Raw genomic sequence first — 19,613 nt, 5'->3', positions numbered from 1 at the left:
CTATATTTACAAAGTTTTGGAACAATTTATAAAGTCAGGAAAAATTTCAGTGTTTATCGAGGATATACTAATTAGTGGCGATACCAAGCCGTGTGGTGTCCGGCGGGCTGAAATCTTTTTGCACTATTTCAACCAAGAATAGAACCTCTGGGAACTGCTCCCATGTCGTAAGAGGCGACTAACAACATGCTAGGAGTTCCTAGGCCGAGGTTTTGTTCCGTACCGAAGACTTAATCTGGGCGGACCTTAAGGTTTTCCATATTACCCTCTTTCCAGTCTGTATTTAGTGAATCACTGACATATACCTTTTCTGATTCGCCTTTCTTGATTGTGTACCAACGTTTTAAGTTTCTTCTGGCGGTTGTATATTAGCCGTAAATGACGAAATCTAATTCTACACTAAGTAACAGAATATATTAATATACCGGCACTTCCACGCCAAGGTTTAACTTCCAAAGCTTTGGCTTAAAAACCGTTTTTAAAAAATGGAAACTTTCATGCAGGAAATTTATTGAATTGGCCTAAGATGGAGCTGTCGAATTTCACAAAAAGCTTTTTATGTTGCAAGTGATCTGTAGTTGTGTTAAATTAGGTATTTTTCTATTATATTTGGAACCGTCTACCGACAAATCTACATTTACGAATACCTCCAAAAGTGACTTCTTGAGGTCTCATGAAGGCCTGACACTAGCTTTATGATACTTTTGCTTTTCTAAACAGTAATAAAAATCTCAACATTCAAGAACTTCACTTTGTCAGAAAATGTAGGGCCATCGGAAGCTAAAACTTCGTAAAATCGCACTCCTGGTCCTTTTTTCAGTGCAGTACTCTACGTCACTCGTTCAAATTTGCACCGCTCTTATGGTAGTCGGTATTTGCTAGTATTACTGTTCTCCCATCCATTCTGGTAGTCAAACGGTGGGATAGCAAAATTCTTACAAGTTTCCTATCTCATGCCTCCACGCGATTCTAAGTCTATTGATGACATTTGGTCCTTAGACCGCAGAATGAGAGGGTGCGAACAGAATGAGAGGGTGCGAACAGATCTAGTCGAGAAAACATTGCCGTAAAAATGAATAGTTGATCGGAAATTAGCCCCAATACGACTAATCTGACTAGTATCTATGAACACGGCTCAATACGTATTGAAAATTCGCCGCGTCTGTTTTTATGAACCTAATTTAAAGCTCCGTTATTGCTAACAAGCCCGTGCATCAGATTAACAATCCTTTATATTTCCCTTCAGTGTTCGGTATTATCGCTCGTATACTTGTATTCCACAAACAATCCGATATGGAAAATAAGAAATACTTTCCTTGATTTATAACATCTCGCGCTATTTTTGCCAGTATAATATGCTGTCACTTGGTAGTTTTCAAGCCAATAAATATATCGTAGAGAAGAAGTAGCGAGTTCTGTCCAAATACTGTTGCAATAAATAGTGATCCGGCCCATTACGCAGATAAGATTAGCTTTTCCAGGCAATACTCCCACGATCGGCTGTGTGGAGTTCAAATTGTTTTTGTTTAGGGAACATAGTATACTCTCGGTAGCCGGCTGCCCAGAGTTTAAAAATAACCAAAAACTAAACAAGATCATCTCTTTTTCGAGTGATCGTGCACTCGAAGACTAACTAAACAACTACCTAATAAAATATGCTTTACAGGTCGCATCGTTTGCTTGGAGCGAATCCTAGACCTGATACTCTTCCAAACCACCAACTCCGCGACACCTATGGAAGAGTCTGATGAATCGTCGTCCTTCCGTTAAGTAGGTGGAGCATCAACACTTCCTGTCTACCTTATCCTTTATCCTTCCCCGTGAACGATGGAGATGGGGGCGGCCGGCAATGATGGCTATCATGCTGTTGAGGTTTTAATATGGGTCGGATTGGTATGAATTCCTACTTACCACTTCCTAAGCAACTCTTATTAGATAATCAGCAGTCAAACATGATGAAGTCAGTGTGCAATCCGCCAAAATCATCGTCACAACGCAACGCAACGCAACGCAACGATATACTAATTAGTGGCGATACCATCGAAGAACATTTAGATTTATTGTCGTCCGTTCTTAAAACGTTAAGTGACAATTACATAAAGCTACAATTGGAAAAGTGCTCTTTTCTAAAGACTACCCTCGATTATCTCGGGTACAACATAACCTACAACTCGATTAGTCCTAGTGACCGTCACATAGATTCCGTACAAACTATTCCGATTCCCGTTAATGTACATGCACTTCACCGCTTCGTAGGGCTTGTTAGCTACTTTCGCAAATTCATACTGAACTTTAACAAGATAGCGCAACCGTTGTATGAATTGTTGAAAAAGGATGTCCAGTTTAAGTTTGAAGAAAAGCATTTAGTTGCGTTTGAAGGACTAAAGGCTTGTTAGATCAGAAAACCGGTACTCGCATTCTATTCGCCGTAACTCGAAACAGAAGTTCACACCGATGCTTCCAGCGCCGGATTTGGGGGTATTTTGCTCCAACGCCAAGAGCAAGACAGTAAGTTTCACCCTGTTCTTTTCTACAGCCGAAAGACGAGAACCGCTGAGTCCAAGCTTCATAGTTTCGAATTGGAGAGACCCTTGCTGTTGTGTACACCTTACAGCGTTTCCGTATGTATCTGTTCGGTTTGAAATTCAGGATAGTCACCGATTGTGAAGCAATGAAGAAGACTTTGGAAAGAAAAGATGTTAATGCTAAGATTTCTCGATGAAGCCTTTACTTGAAACAGTTCGAATATGCATGTAGATGCACTGAGTCGCGTTAACATATTGCTTCTTGAAACCGGTGAGAACTCGGTTAATGACTTGTTTTCTAATACGATCTACGTGGCGCAGCTTCAAGATCCTAGTATCCAGAAGATCAAGACTGCCATTCTGAAAGGAGAGTTGAAGGATTACGAAGTTAGGGACAATATTGTTTACAAAAGGGAAAAGAGGAATAGATTATTGCTTTATGTGCCAGAATGCATGGAATCGTCTGTGATATTTCGTTATCATAACAGCATGGAACATTTTGGTGCGGATAAGGTTTGTTCACAAATTCAGCGTATGTTTTGGTTCCCTGTAATGAAGAAAAAAGTTTTGCATCATGGAAAGATGTGCATTACTTGTTGATTGATTGATTTTATTGAAGCGGGTTTTAACCATATAGGTCATTCACCCGTTGCATTACTTGTGTCGCCTTTAACCCGCGAGACAAACAGTATGACGGATATTTACAGAATATTGAAAAGGGCAATATTCCATTTGATACCATTCACGTCGATCATTTAGGTCCACTGGAAAGTACAAAACGTAAAAACATTCACATTTTCGCAGTTATAGACGGCTTCAGTAAAATTATTAAGCTCTTCGCTACTCGTACCACTAAGACTTGTGAGGTCATCAAAGCGCTTCGTTCGTATATTATTAATTACTCGAAGCCGAGGAGAATAATAACAGATCGTGGAACAGCTTTCACTTCAAAAGAGTGTGAGACATTTTGTTCTATTGAAGGTATAGTACATGTATTGATAGCTACCGGTTGCCCTAAAGCAAATGGACAGATAGAGCGTTACAACAGGGTACTAGTTCCGTTATTAGCAAAGCTAGTTGAAGAGAGGAAAATGTGTTGGGATGATGTCTTGTTTGAGGCAGAGTATCATTTAAATAATTCGTTCAACAGATCGATCGATAACAGTCCAGCAGTCTTGTTATTTGGTGTCAAACAAAGGTTACACCCAAAGTCAGATATCGAGCGTTTTCTGGAAGGTATTAACACAAACGTTGATCGTAACCTCGAGAAAATTAGGAACGAAGCGGAGGAAAAGATCAAACAGTTGCAGAAGTACAACAAATTAAAGTACGATGAAAAATGCAAGCGTAACACGGTGTATCAAGAAGGTGATTTAGTTGTTATTAGGGCGGTAAAAGTGCCAGGAGAAAATAGCAAGCTTAAAGCCAAGTATAGGGGGCCGTATCAGATACGAGGGGTTCTCGACAACAACAGATACATTGTGTCGGATTTGGACGGATATCAGATGACGAGCACGCACTTTGATGGTACGTTTGGCCCTCTTAATCTAAGGCTGTACCGCCAGGCAGTTAATCGTGAAGAACCCGTTTCTTTCGCGTCGAGTTGTTCATCGGACGAATCAGACTTTTGCGGATTTCCCTAAGAATAGTAATGATGCTTTGCTATTGCCATTTGTGCGTTTCAAATCAATGTTCGTAATATGTTGATATCCTATTCCTATCAATGAATTCAAATGATTCGTGCATATTTTGCATTCAACTCTGTCAATAGTCATGGGGTAACAAAATGAGCATTTGGTGGACTATCGAGGGCGATAGTAGCAGAATGGCCGAACTGTAGCAGTTGGAATTTTCTTTTTTACTCGGGCCTTCATTTCTAGAACTACACAGCTAAACCTTCACATCATACTTCATAGCACACATATTCAGCTACACATCTGGCACGACTATCTTTGTTACTATTGTCATCATACTCAATACATAAAATAAAGAGAACACACGTAATACACGTTTTCGGGTGTAACTGAATTCTTTTTTTTTTTTTTGAAGAACCGCAACAAACTTCAGCCTATCCGATATCTAAGGGTTCACAGTTGTAAAATTTGAAGAACGAAATAGAATAATTGTCGATGTCGCATACTATGACTTCGCATGAAATAATGATTGCAATGGACAAATTTAAAGAATGCAGAGTAACGACTGTATTTCAATGATCCATAATAATTTATTGTTCTATATTTGAGAAATTAAGCAACGGTAAAACAGTTTTTGTTTTGTTTGAGGAAATTAATTCTTGTTGTCGTTTCATTGCTTTGAAGTAGAATACTTCTAATGTTTCAATATGGGGATCCCTTTTCAAAAATTTCTGCTGATATATTTTCCCAGTCTTCAAATGCGATTAACTTCCGTTGTACTGTTCGAAATCGTTATATTTTGCACTATCTGATCGGAAATATGTGCACGTATATTGTATTTGATCCCGTAAAATGTGCGTCTATTATAGATAACGAAAATAATGTAATTTGTAAAGATGGTAATTATCTGCGCTGATTAATCCGTACAATTCAACCAAGCAGCGAGCGTTGTTAGGACTGCCTCTTTTTTATCAAATGAACTTCGCCAGGTAACGGCACATAAGAGAAAATTCGTCAGTTTGCTTTCTGACCTCGTAGTAGCTGCTACGTTTTATGTCAGCTTAAACTCTTCGGTTGGAATATAGTCAATGACTGCCGCCAGGCTTCATTTCACCCAATGATGCACAGGCGTGGCGTGCATACAATGATCAGCGCACATCGCAGAACGCTCTTTTTTCGGAGTTCAATATGCGGATTGCAAGTGTGCGCGTGCGAAGGTGTGGTTGAGTGTGAAAGACTTGGATATTGGATACTGATATAATGTTTCTGCCGTTGATTTGATATTCGGGGCAAACTGAGATTAATTTTTACATCTATGTATATGCTGTTATAAACACAGTTTAATTGTATAACTGCTGCATGTATGACGGGATTTACAGACATGTCGGAATTCTACAGACTTTTGATAGCCTCCTGCAGACATAGCAAGAAATCTACAGACTTTTAAAAGAGTAATAGTATTTAGCAAAATTGTACTACTGTATTCGACTACGAGTGATTCCTTCATTATTAGTATTCTAATTTCAATCTATTTTTAAATTAATATTGTAGTGTAACTAGGATTTACACAACCATCTAGAGACATTTACAGACATTTTAATTATTCTTCTGCAGACATTTCATAAAAAACATATGGCATCGCTCCCTGGCACTACATTCGTTGTGGGTTATTATCATACGTGGCAATTGCAGGGTTATTGCGAAAACTCCACGCTAAGTAACCTGCTTGGTGGAGGTTTGAACATATTATGTATAGGGTATTCGTCTTAACTCTCTAATGCTGACATTCCACGCGCAAATGCCCTTCTGCTGGCTCCTAACTGTATAGTAAGTACAATTTACAGTAAGTCCAAAAACTATTTGTTATCCGATTTGGCCCTTAATTTACTTTATTTGTACATGCCATACTTTAAAGTGGCCTATTTCTAAAAATATTCAGCAAGTGAATGCATTTTGATCCCACTATACATATGTGTAATGAAATATTCAATAATCAGGGCCGGTGGATAATATGAGTTGTAAAGGTAGTACTATCCAAGGTGCTTAGAGTTATAAGGTGATTCGTCTTTGGCAGTAACTAGGTGAGGAGTGAGGTAAGCGTGCAGCAAGCTGCGGAGTAGAAAAATGACGGCGAACATCTTTGTTTACATATTGAAATCCAAGCAATGGGGATGTTGTAAACATTGTTCTTAGCTGTCGTTTCTAGAACCAACATGGCTGATCGGCGATTTCGACGATCGTATCACCTGAGAATAAAAGCTCCTTGGTACTATCCACTTGAAAATAATCGAGTTGGTAATTACCCACTCGAAACTTTGGAACAAACCTAACATTTGAATTTTGCAACGCATGTGTCTCGGGTGCACGTTTGAAATTTTCAAAGTATGATCAGATTCCATTTGCACAAACGCGTCGCAAGTGATTTATGTGAATGTAATGCAAGCGTATGTAGAGGTAGATGGGATAAAATACACCCCTAAGAAAATATAATCATAACTTAGCTAAAGACCATCAATTGGGAGAATTTAATTAATGATATCATTTAGCCAACATGTTACTCTGAAATCACAATAGCTTTGCAAAATATTCAGGAACATGAAACATATTCAATTTTTCAAAATCAATATAAATTGCTCTTTAAAAAATGGGCACGTCAAAACAAACCTGTGCAGTGGTAAAATGCACCACAACAACGGCGCACAATACATCATAACAAATATCGAAATAGCTGATTTTAATGCAGAAGGTAGCAAAAATCGCAGCATTCGAAATAACAGCCTATGTGTACTCTACTTCACTTCGGTTATGTCTCTGACATTACCTACCCATCTTTTTTGTTTCTGTTTAGTCTTCTTTTCCGTCGCTCTTTTAGAATCCCGCAGATATCAGGTACCCTAACACGAGGCGTTACTAATGGCATTACTGCGCAGAAATGTCACTTTTAATGATCATGTAAGGACACCTTTCAAGGTAGACATATTACTTTATATTCCAGGCTGACGTTTACTTTTACTTCTTGTAAGTACAAAATCGCCGCGATGATAAGGCGTACGATTCCGTGGCACTACATTTTCTTTCAACGTAAGATTTGCTTCTATCTTGAGTTCAAAGTATGCTCGATGTGCTGGAATCATACAGATCTACACCCAGATGAAACCTAAATATACAGTTACTATCATTCATAATAATCCACGACTTGATGTTTTAGCTCCTTTTGGGTTTAAACTGATCACTAAACAAGCCTTATTGAAAATGGTCCGAGCGTATCTCTAGTTTTCACTTGCACCCCGCCAATTTCTCCAGCAGTTCCGGGGACCAACAAATTCTAATCCATTGCATACATCTAGTTAGATTCGATACACCGAATCAATTAAATTACTAACATCCTATTATGTGTTTACTCACCGATCCGAGGGGTAAGCACTAGCAGGTTTGAGTGCGTCGTACTGAAAATACCAACGTATTTTGAATATAATTAAAGTAAATATTTGTAAATATTTGAATATAATTAAAATAAGTATTTAAAAATAATTCTGTTGTACTTAATAATGTACTTAATGTAATTAGTGTTGATGTTCACGTACTTAGAGTATTTAAAGTACATCCTAACGGTAATTAAAATATTTTGCGTAATTAAAGTACGAAGGCGCTGTACATAAAATCGTTTCAGTAATTAAAGTACAATGAATTTGACGCTTACTTTTTTAAGTCTTTGAAGTACGTAATGTACTTTATGGTACTTAAAGTAACTAAATATGTAAGACTTTTGGCACTGCGCCGTATTGAAGATTTAGTGTTTACCCCTCGCACCGATCGGTATCGTGTTGTAACTTAAGAAATGATTGTGAACATCTCCAGCCTTGGGCACTTCGACAAGAATGAATTTCACGTTTCCGGCCCATTTTGCTTGTTTTGGTTTGCATGAGATTAAAAAGACGGTAACGTTTTCGGGTGGGTGCGGAAGCTAAGTAACGCATTTAGCTCTGTGTCAAATTCTCTTCACTAACGCCACGCTCGCTGATATGGCGCACTTTTGTAATTTAAATCGACCTTGTTTTTCTACGAGTGATGAAAATTCATTTCGTGTCACGTTTTATTTGTCTGTCGAACATATTATACACAATCCTAGAGAGGGCGTTAAATATTTTTTTAGCCACCGCAACAACCAAACTATGGTAGATGCGGTGTGAGCATATTTTCGTGTGACAGAATTATTTTGCTGTGAGTATTGGGGCAAAATTCGCAATATGAGACCAGAAATCTTACCTTGTGCATCGCCACATCAGTACACCAGCATCGCGAAAAGTCAAGATCATTCTGCTCAACTATTCTTCGAGAAAAAAAATTCAAAATAAGTCACTAGTCAATCAATGATAAATGAAACTCGTATTGAAAATAATTTTTGTGTTTTCACAAAACTAGTTAACGCAAAAAAGATGGCATTATACTCAAATGTTTAGTAGGTGGTTATGTCTGAATATGTTTAATATTTTTATGATTCTAGTTCATAACATGATGATACATTGATTTGTCCCTCGGCATGATACTGCACCTTGACGTGGTCCGGGGGCTTTTCCACCAAAGCAGTATTACAGTGATGATATCACATAGAAACTTGGGATACGATTATTTTATTTTTAGTTAAGCTACATTATGATCAAATTTAGTACTTAACTTGGCGACCTTTATTACCCCCTTATGCCATGGTCGAAATAATGTACAATGTGGGTTTAGGCCAAGTACTCTCTGGAGGCACCTTGGGCTTAGCGACGAGCCCCGACCTGGGACTCTCCTAAATTTGAACTGTACCATGTCAGGGCTCCCGAAGATGACAATATACAAAATAATCTTTGACAGCCCTGCGCGATAACTCATGCGCACCTACGCCCGCGATCTTCAAAGCACGATAGTACCTCGTTGATAAAATAATCGTGATAGCATTCACAAATTTACAAACGCTAACCCACAGGCGCCGGTGTTCGCGCGATCACGGGTCGATCACGTCCGGAAGTCTGCTCCATGGCTGCACGACTACAGAACCGAAACTATACTCGCGAAGCTGCATACACGCCATCACACGCGACATACATAGTCCCACGCGATCGAATACGCTACCATACAAATGTATGAATCCCTCGTCGTGAATTGGCAGGGGGAACATGCAAATGCGATCGTCCACCAATACATCCAAAATCTCGAATACGCGAAAGTGATATGGAAGAACGCACTCTCTTTTAGCATCTGAGCCATACTGTGAAAATTAAGTATCAAATTCACGGTCCGCGCGCGATCATCTAAGAACACACGCGAATATGCGAATGGAAACACGGTTATAAAATCGAATTTATACATGCAAAGTTACATGCACGCTAACACACGCGACATACAAACGCCCACGCGATCGAACACGTTAACGGACAAACGCTCGAGCCCCTCGTGATAATGCAGGCGATCGTGACGTCCCTGTGTTTGCACATGTCTGTACCGTACAACAAATATCATTTAGAATCACGACCCGCTGCAATTGATCTCGTCTGCAATTGTAGCGAGTAATTCTGACGGGTAGCTCTTCCGACACCCTAGCTCTACAGCTCCAGTAGAACAACTCCCGAAAAAACATCAACACACTCTTATGCAATTAGTGAGCATCCACGCCAACTCAGACAAGTATGCACCCCTGAACTCGAACGCTAAAAATTACACATTCCACGCACAAACTACCACAGTTGGACTCACAATTAGACATATACATACATAATTACACGTAATAATTACAGGTATTCGTATGGCAACCGGGTGAAGTACATCTCAAACGCAGAACTTTTCATTTCAATGATGGCCTTGGATCTGCGTTGCCTGTGTTCAAGGCACCATAGCTTCGTCCGTCAGGTCAAGGATGTATGAAACTCGCTAGCCACCACCCTAGCTGCCCATAAAGGGATAAAAACAACTTGATGATACATTGATTTGTATTAACTGATAAAACTGATTAAAAAAGTCAAGAATTGAACGATGTGCAACGATTTTCGTAAATTCTCGCCGTGTCATCGTGATATTTTAGTCTTGAGCTTACCGTCGGATTTTTTACACAGAGTCACGTGTCTTATAGTTTTCTTAATTATTTCATGACATGAATTGTGGCTAGGTAATGTATTTTTGGTGCTCAGCACAGTTTCATTTAATTCCGAACATTACACTGAATCTTAACAAAAGAAAACCAGGGTTACAGGTCCTAGTAGTCTCCTTGTATATAATGCTCGCGCCTATGAGACTGGTTGCTAGCAGTTGTACACAAAAGCTGACATAGAAATTTCGAAACCAAAGATCAGAGCGAATAATCCATGAATAATAGTCTGAGTCTAGGGACAGATCACTCTAGGAATGTATAACAAATTTGCATCAAATTAGAAAAAATGCATTTAATTTCCATTTTTTCATGAACTTTGCACTCCATCGCACAAAAGTTTGTTTAACAATCGTCCTACGCTGATCCACTTTGTTCGACGTTGTGTTGAATATAGTGCTAGTTTTTTGTAGGGTTTTGACGTCTTACACGCAACGCAAAATACATTGCACGCAACGCAAAATACATTTTGAATTTCTATTTTGATGGAAAGAAATGCATTTAATTTCGCTGATTTTTCAAAATGCATCACAAGTGATCTGTCCCTAGGTCTGAGTTTCTTGTGATTGTTTACGTAAGTTGGAATATCCAAACCAGTTGCGCTACTATCGTCATGTTTTTTGTGGCCGAGTTCGATAGAATTGACAGCGGCTATACCTCTACCCAGTCAAACTAGTCCGGAACCGGTTCGGACTTCCAGCATGAATTCCAGCTCAAATGCATCAACCGATGAAGTCGGAATCGGTTGCTTTCTTTGAGCAAGATTCCATACTGAATCCATTCAGGATTTCGAACCGGTTCCGGAATGGATTTGACGGATAGTTGGGATAGGTTGGTGTGGCGGCGCTAGTGTTTATCGTATATTAATTCAAATGTTTACACACGTTTTTTAAATATTTTTGCTCGATCATGGATGTCTGTTCTCTGTTCTACAACACTAAACTAGCATATTCACGAAAGAAAAACATGTTTTCCACTTCCACATCGAAAAAATCTGCATCTAAAATGAAAAGTCTGCGAATTATCAGACATGTCTGCAAATCTGGCATCCCTGTATCACAGTTTTTTCCACGGTTGCCAAATGAAATGATACGAAATCGACAAAAAATTAACTTTTTCGATCAAATATATAAAAACCACGAGACTGGCAGCCATGCAAACCTAACAGACACCCGGTCAAAAAAAAATCAGACGAACATTGTCAGGCGATTTAAACAGTTTGCCTACAGACACTATATACACAGGCTAGCGGAGTGTCAAAAAATGCAGCCAAACGAGCATGAGGGTTTTGAGAGGGGAAGTGCCAGTTTACATTCATGGTTGCTAGTTTTGCTGTTTTTCTCTCCGCTAGTCTGTTATATAAAGTGTCTGTAAGTTTGCCCGGTCAAAAAAATGCGGACGAACATGGTCAGGCGATTTAAACAGTTTGACGTTTGCTCAACTCGCCTGTGCTAATTGTACCTAGAAACAAATGCAATTTGCGAATGCGATTTAAAGGCAATTTCAATACTTAGACAATTTTTCTGGCGGCTGAAATGGACTTGGTTTTTCGCGTTTTTCCAACATGGCGGTTCATGTTTGGATTAAGCTTAAAATTGTTTTTTAAACAATAAGCGTATTCTCGCTTGTATTTTGTTTATCTAGTACACTTCATTTAGCCAACGAATGTGGGAAACTGTGGAATCGTGTCGCGTGTAAGTATAGTGGAACAAGATCTCTGATCTAAAGTCTTAATGAAAGTCAGATTGTGGTAAGTTTTGGTGTGCAATATCAATTTCACCATTGATTCTTCCTATAGTTTGGTGGTGATTACCTAGTATAAGGGAGATCGGGGCTGGTTGGCCGAGTTTTGCTTTCGGAATTTCTTTACTCATTCTGGTTAGACTTTTTGAAAACCGGTTTGCGCTGTCATGAAGATACAATCCTTGAGAACATATGTAATTTTTTCATTCACGAAAAAATCAGGTGAAAAGTTATTAGCAAACAAATGCAGAAAAAAAATCGGCCAACCAACCCCAGGTCTGGGGTAGGTTGGCCGAATTTGGTAAAAAAAGTTAAACACGTCAAATGTAACAGTGGAAAACTTTTAATTCAAAATAAAATATCGTTTTTTCGTATATAGGTAAGGAAAATAAAATCCACTCTTCACTTTTTAGTCTTTTTAACTTTTTTGGACTTACCTTTGGCAGCTTTAGTTAACTTTTTACCAGCTCTCGCTGATTTTTTTCCTCCGCCAGCGTACACTTACGTTTCTGCTCCTTCAATACTACTTTTATTGGGGAATCGGTGAAAGTTTGAGACGATCGGCGTTTATGAACTTGCCACTTCTTCTAATCAGATCGTGCACTCGCCTTGGGAAGAGGTCTGACGTCTTCAGAGAGGCTTACATCTGCAGCAGATTCTATGCTAATGGACAAGTTTCGTTCAAGGTTCGGTCGATCTGTGACAAATCCTGCCAGAAACTCCTCAGGAGGAAAAATTTCAGGATTGAAGCGGCACACGACAGAGACTCTGAAACCTGCTTGGCATTTCATTCATAAAATATCAGAATCAATTTTTTTATAACTAATTTCCGACTATTAATGATTGTAATCTCTTATTTCTATTAGGTAATAATTTTAAATTATTTTTGTTACTTATTTCTCGTGTATATTTTTGCTTATAATCATCAATTTTAGCATAATATCAAATTTTGCTTTGAAAAAGCTTGGCATTTCACAAATATCAAAGTGCACATTACTCCACACTAAATTTACAACTCGGCCAACCAGCCCCGCACATAACTCGGTCAATCTACCCCAATGTATATTATCGAGAACAATCACGATTTACACAAACAAATGAGGTTACACTGGTAACCGTTATACCATTTTGTTGGGTTTTGAGTATCCTTTCCAGCAGTATAAAGTTATTGGAAATCGGATGTAAATCAATTCGCGTTACACATATTATTTTTCAGAAACAAATTTACTCACCTGTGCCGAAAAAAGAACAAACGTGCTCCTGTACAAACGACGCCACCAAAACACCTGAAATTACGTCGGTACATTGGTGACCTAATACCCCACCAAAATCACTATAGATGTCGTTACTGCGCATAATAGCCTTTTCATAAAAGGTACTCGGCCAACCAGCCCAGGTCACCCCTACTGTTAAGTTTATGTGAGTAGATAGTGAATCCGAAAATAAGTATTATTTGTAATTTTACATATTAGGCAATTAAGGGCGTGTTCCGTGGGAGATTCGGCGGCGATTTAAGGGCGAGTGGAGCGGCCAAAAAATGACGGCGGCAAATCACCCAAATGTTGCATTTCAAATGGCCCCCTAATTGCCAGCAATTTGCTGGCAAATTGAAGGGCAATTAGCGCATCCGAGTTGGCAAATAGCCCCCCGTTAGCCAGCAATTTGCCCTTTTTGACTGGTTAACGTTTGACTCAACTCGCCTGTGCTAATTTCCCCTAGGAACAAATGCAATTTGCGAATGCGATTTAAACGCAATTTCAACACTTAGTAGGGTTACCAACCGTCCTTATTTTAAAGGACATGTCCTTATTAGCGAGGTTTTTGGAAAGCGTCCTTATTTTAATTCAAATGTTCTTATTTTTAATCTCAAACCATGGCATAAAGGGCGAACACGAAATTATTGCGACACCGAAAATGTCATGCCAATTTTCTTATAATGTTTAAAATCAAACCAAAATTTTAGGGTAGTTTTATACATATATTTACTTCAAAAATCAAAAGAAAAGTTAATCGATGGAGCCTTGAGTGTAAAATTGAACGCATTTTCGCTTGATGCCCTCCATCAAAGTCTTTACAGTGTCATCCGGTTCCAGTTTCTCAGTTTTTTTTCCATTTTCTTAACATGTCCTTCTCGTCTCTGACTGTCTTCTTGCTCTTCCGAAGTTCCCGCTTCATCATTGCCCAGTACTGCTCCACCGGACGCAGCTCCGGACAGTTTGGCGGATTCATGTCCTTTGGAACAAAATGGACAGAATTGGCCTCATACCACTCCAGGACACTTTTATAATAGTGGCATGATGCCAAATCTGGCCAAAATAGCGAAGCTTCGACGTGCTGCTACAAGAACGGTAAAAGGCGCTTCTCGAGGCACTCAGATTTGTAGATCTCGTCATTTACTGTGCCCTTTGGCACGAAAGGCTCACTCTTCAGTCCGCAAGAGCAGATGGCCTGCCAAATAAGATATTTGGAGGCGAACTTCGACATTTTCTTCTTAAATTTGTCGTCCACATAGAACTTGCTCTTGCTGGTGAAAAACTCCAACCCCGGAATTTGCTTAAAATCGGCTTTTATATACGTTTCGTCGTCCATCACACAGCAGCCATATTTTGTCAGCATCTTCTCGTAGAGCTTCCGTGCCCGAGTTTTAGCCGTCGATAGTTGCCGCTCATCGCGGTTTGGGAAGTTCTTTTTTTATAACTAATTTCATCAATGTATGTGTGTAGTCCAGCTCTCTTCTTTGCATTCTGGACGTAGCTCTGCGACATGCCGTTTTTTTTAGCCAAATCACGGCTTGAGACGTTGGGATTTGCTTTAATCATCCGCTTCACCTTTCCCTCCGTCTTTTTGTTCTCCGGTCCCGGTTTTCTTCCAGCTCCTTTGCCGTGGTCCAACGTCAACCGCTCCTGGAACCGCTTCAACACTCTGGATACGGTTGAATGGTGAATGTTCAACATTTTTCCCAACTGCCGGTGCGACAGTTCAGGAAATTCCAGGTGCTTGGAAACAATTTGTTCTCTCGACTCGCGTTGGTTCACCTCCATTTTCGTTGAATCGAAAAACACGACTTCGAGTTTGACAGCATGTAAACAATACACATCAATGAGAAAGTGTGCAAAATTTGGTTGATTTTTACCCAATGGTAAAAAAGTTATGCTCTGTTGAATGTGTCGCAATAATTTCGTGTTCGCCCTTTATACAGGGTGGTTCAACATGATGTTTTTTAACAGGACATGTCATGTTATTGTATTGTTTGCCACCACAGTATGCTCACCTTTTTTCAAATTATTCAACTATATTTCGAAAATCAGCGATCTGTGAGAAATGTGTTTCGTGCACTCCGACCATAATATGGTCAACATAATCGGCCAACTGACTCTACTATTCGCCATACAATCAAAGAGTAAAAGTTGCAGTTCTCGTTATTGGATGATTAGCGAACAAATCGACCACATCCAGCAAGCATTGAAGAAAACATAGCGGCTGTGACATTCCCAAGCATCAGAAATCAACATTACTCGACTAATTAGCCAGATACCACTTGACATCCATCATCAAAAATTGCACCAGTCGATTGGATTACCTCATGGTCAACATGGTCAATATTTAAAAGAAATTGTTTTCAAACAATAAACGGCAAAAAATGTTCTTTCGATTGACAAATAAATATTTCGCGATTTACTCCATTTTTCAAATTTTTGCGAGATCAAAAAAACGTCTTGATGAATCACCCTGTATTAAATTATTCAGATCAACTTTATTCCAAGAGAATCAATTTCAATTGTCAATTTCAAATACTTCCAGTGATTGTTTTTGTTAATGAATACTCTCCGCGACTTATTCCAACCAAAAGTTCTTTTACTCAGAAGTAACCAAAATTTGTTGGATAGCTCGATATGAGGTTTGGCCAAAGTGGATATCTTCGTTCAATATTGGCACTACACCATTCCAATTTGTCTCTAATAGATTCAACGTCCCAGATCAACTGCTGGAAAATAAGCCAGAATCATTTTTCTCAGAGATGGCTGAACCGATTTTGACAAACTTAGTCTCAAATGAAAGGTGCAACGTTCCCATAGGCTGCTATTGAATTTCTAATGGATCCGACTTCCGGTTCCGGAATTACAGGGTGATGAGTACGAACATGCAGAAAATGTCGATTTTAATAAATTCTGCAATGAATGTATAAAGGAGAAATTTTTTCCAAAATATGACCACAACTGCTTCGATTTGTAGTATTAGGTCACTAACATCCATTCAAAGTCTATTTGGCCACATTGGCCACCAGTGATGTCCCTATCCTCTGAGCAGTAAAGAGAAATTGAAATTACTCCCCACACTCTGGCAAGCAAAACGAGAGCGCTTCTCTTTCGCTCATATACACCACCCTATTTGATATGTGTAAGCGCACGTTGATGGCAGAGGTAAATTTTCATACACCCAACACTGGAACGATCTAGAGTGTGGAGAAGAGCTCTTGAAATTCTCTGTGGCGCGCTCAGATAAATTCGCCACCGCGCGCGCCCCAGAGTCGCTGTGGTGTATTCACTGGCGTGGTTTCACTGGCGTGTATTCACTGGCGTGTGATCTTTGGTTTGTTTTCGTCTTACAAGCGGCGTTGCGGGTGAGATTGATTTAATTTGCACAGGTTGTTGCGTTGTGTGGATGGCGGTGGCTTATTTCAAGCTTATATGATTTTCTACTGAAGATTTCATAGTTGCTTGGTAAAGCTGGCGAGTTTATAGAGTGTTGTTACACTACCGTGGGAAACCAGAAGTATTCGACCCTAGGGGCAAACAAGGAAAACGTTTTACGTATCAATGTATCGGCTGGTATAAACTAAGTTTTATAATGATCTGTAGTATCAGATTAATCGTGTAACAGATGTAAGACGGGATTTGTACATCCACATTAGGAACGGCCTATTTTTTGTTCGACTGAATAACTCAATGGTAAGTTAACTTATTTTGATTGCGAATTTGGCGACGCCAAAAAGTAAAGTAATCCATTACAAGTTATGTCCTGGTATTACACACGTTTTCGATTATTATCATACGCAGGCATTCTCTATCACTCACGCGAGAAGAGGCTTATCCGATGTCCAACTTTTCCGAGATAAAGTCCACATAAAACAAGATAACGTTCACGAGAATTCACATTGTTACTTGTTTTTTTCTGTAGCGCGTTATTTAAAAATAATGACGTGCTAATTTAGAAGCGCTTCTATTTGACCGGTACAGTGCTTTCAAGGGGTTACAGCACTGTAGATTTTTTTTAAAGCATTTAATTTTTATTTATTGGTTGAATTTTGTTTACTGGTGCTTTAGTATACTGAAAATGATATTCCAAAAAATGAATCGCGAAAACAATAAATAAATATTCAATTTTTTCTAGCAACGCCTCTTATGTATACCTCGAGTATACTGAAAACGTTAACCGTGTTTTTCTCGAAATAATTTAATTTTTTCATTGCATAATTTTTAATAAGCAAATTTTGTGTCGATTTTTAACACATTTTCAGCGTTTTTCGACTAAAAAATGTGCCATTTCGCGAAAAATCAAGACATAGAAAAAATCTTACGTATGCTGCTTGCTGTCGTTCTAAGAAGTTTAAAAAGCTTTGGTTTTTGGCTCTGGATCAAAAATTACGGGACATAGAGTTCCGGCCGTGGACCCCTTCCAAAAAAACTCCCCGACGGGAAAGTGCTGCACAGCCGCCATCTTGTGATGAATTTACTCGAATAAATCATTTTTTTTTTGCAATAAAGTAATGTTATATATCTCATTAACCCTCTGGAAGTCGCGCTTATGGCCCACTGAACGAGCAGCCGCTGATGCTTTAAGACGGGTTCGCTAGATTTTCAGAGCAGCGTGCACTGCCGGAAAGTTAAACAAGATCTCGATTCATCTCATTATTGCGTCAAGGTAAATTCCCGAAATATGCCTATTTTTCGTGCTCTATAGTGGTGTAACCCCTCAATAATTAGTTCTGGAATCTTTTGACGGCATTTTTCTTCTGTGCCATCATTTAAATAAATTAGCTGGTTTTCTCCCGAATTTCCATGCCATAGAATAATAAGAGAGAGAATTAAAATTAAAACCTAACATGTTCGGGTACGAGTATAGCAAAGAAGTTCAAAATGGCAAATCCACCGTCTTTGCAGTACATACTAAATTGTTCCAAAGAACGTTTATCTGTTTACCGTGATTTTATAATTTGTAAAACTTATAATATTAAGTTTATGTATCAGAGGATGTTTATGACCTCACCGAATAAAAATCTTCTTGTGTAAACCTTGAACCTATAGTTGATTTCATGACGTGAGGATGTGCTTTTGTTTTCATTTCGATCCGAAAAAGGAATACGATCTACGTTTATCCCAAAAATTAACGTAAACTTCGTATTCTATACATATATTAATCAATTCACCTGTAAGTATTCATGCATACACTTCGAATCGAGTACACTTCCGTGATTTTTATTCTTAGTCCAATTAGGTGATTCAAATTTTCTGATAAACAGAAATATTGGATTCGATTCTTGATGAAATAGTTTTTATGGGTATTTAGTAATATTATATCAGACAATACTAATTATCCTCAACATATTCCATTTTCTTCTCAAAATTTATCAATTTAGAATGCTCTAGTAATGCTAACAAAGTAAATACATAATAGTTTAATAGTTCCGCACTTAAGGTGTGAGTCGCATTTTAGTCATGCTTGGGTCAGTAAAAGCCAAATATTTTACGCTTTTTTGGCTATTCTCGAGCGACGTAGCGATACAAAAAAATATTTCGTTCTAATTCTAATATAAATTTTTTGAAAATCTACACTTGTACTGCATTACAACGATAGTATTAGTTAGACTAATAATATAGTGCAATAAAAGCAGAATGTTGAAAGTTGTTCTACGTGTCTTATGAACTGCCCTAGAATTTTAATTGCAAATATGGGAAATCGTTCAACGTATCTTTGGTATGTGTGCAAAGAACTAGAATATTTGAGTGAAAATTCCGCTAAAAAATCGATGAAAAGTTCTATGGGCGATGTCAATATATTAAACGAAAGCATTTAATCCCAAAAATGATAAAACAAATGTTAAGATTGTTTATTAACCAATTTATGTATGTGAAACTTCTTGCACCATTACCACTACCATGTATCATTAATGTAGCCATTGCTAATTACGGCTCCTATGGGACATGCAACTATAGATACATTAGCTCAACTATATATAACTTTCATACTCGGTCATACAAACAACGGGTTGTTAAGAACCGGCCACCATACCAGAATTTGCTTTTTTCCATATATATATTTTGACAACATACCATTCAAGCACCATTTTAATTCTTTCCCATTTTAATTCTGTCGATTGATGAATTTTTTTTACACGATGGCTTCTGAAGAAAGCTTCGTTAACACTAAAGTAGCCTGACGCTTTATCCTATGGAGCTATCGCCGTAATATTATAGAACGTAGTTTTTTATATCATGTTAATCTACAGGTTTTTGGAATCTTTGAAAATCCCTCGGAAATCCTCTGTTCGAAGATCGTGCAAGATGTTTTCATAAGGCGAACTTTTTT

At 38.5% G+C, this 19,613-nt stretch overlaps 2 protein-coding genes across 2 annotated transcripts in view; both read left to right on the top strand.

The window, feature by feature from the left end:
• LOC131681526 (uncharacterized) overlaps positions 1 to 19,613 on the top strand; it is a 126,701-nt gene that overhangs the window by 46,415 nt on the left and 60,673 nt on the right. The window lies entirely within an intron of this gene.
• LOC131681938 (uncharacterized) lies at positions 657 to 7,596 on the top strand. Its single transcript, XM_058963083.1, has one exon. The coding sequence runs from the start codon at positions 3,617 to 3,619 to the stop codon at positions 4,166 to 4,168; it is 552 nt and encodes a 183-aa protein (XP_058819066.1). The 5' UTR covers positions 657 to 3,616; the 3' UTR covers positions 4,169 to 7,596.

Source organism: Topomyia yanbarensis, chromosome 1, assembly GCF_030247195.1.
Source record: "Topomyia yanbarensis strain Yona2022 chromosome 1, ASM3024719v1, whole genome shotgun sequence".
NCBI lineage: Eukaryota > Metazoa > Arthropoda > Insecta > Diptera > Culicidae > Topomyia > Topomyia yanbarensis.
Note: the sequence above shows the minus strand (reverse complement) of the source record. Positions and strands in the feature narration are given on the sequence as shown.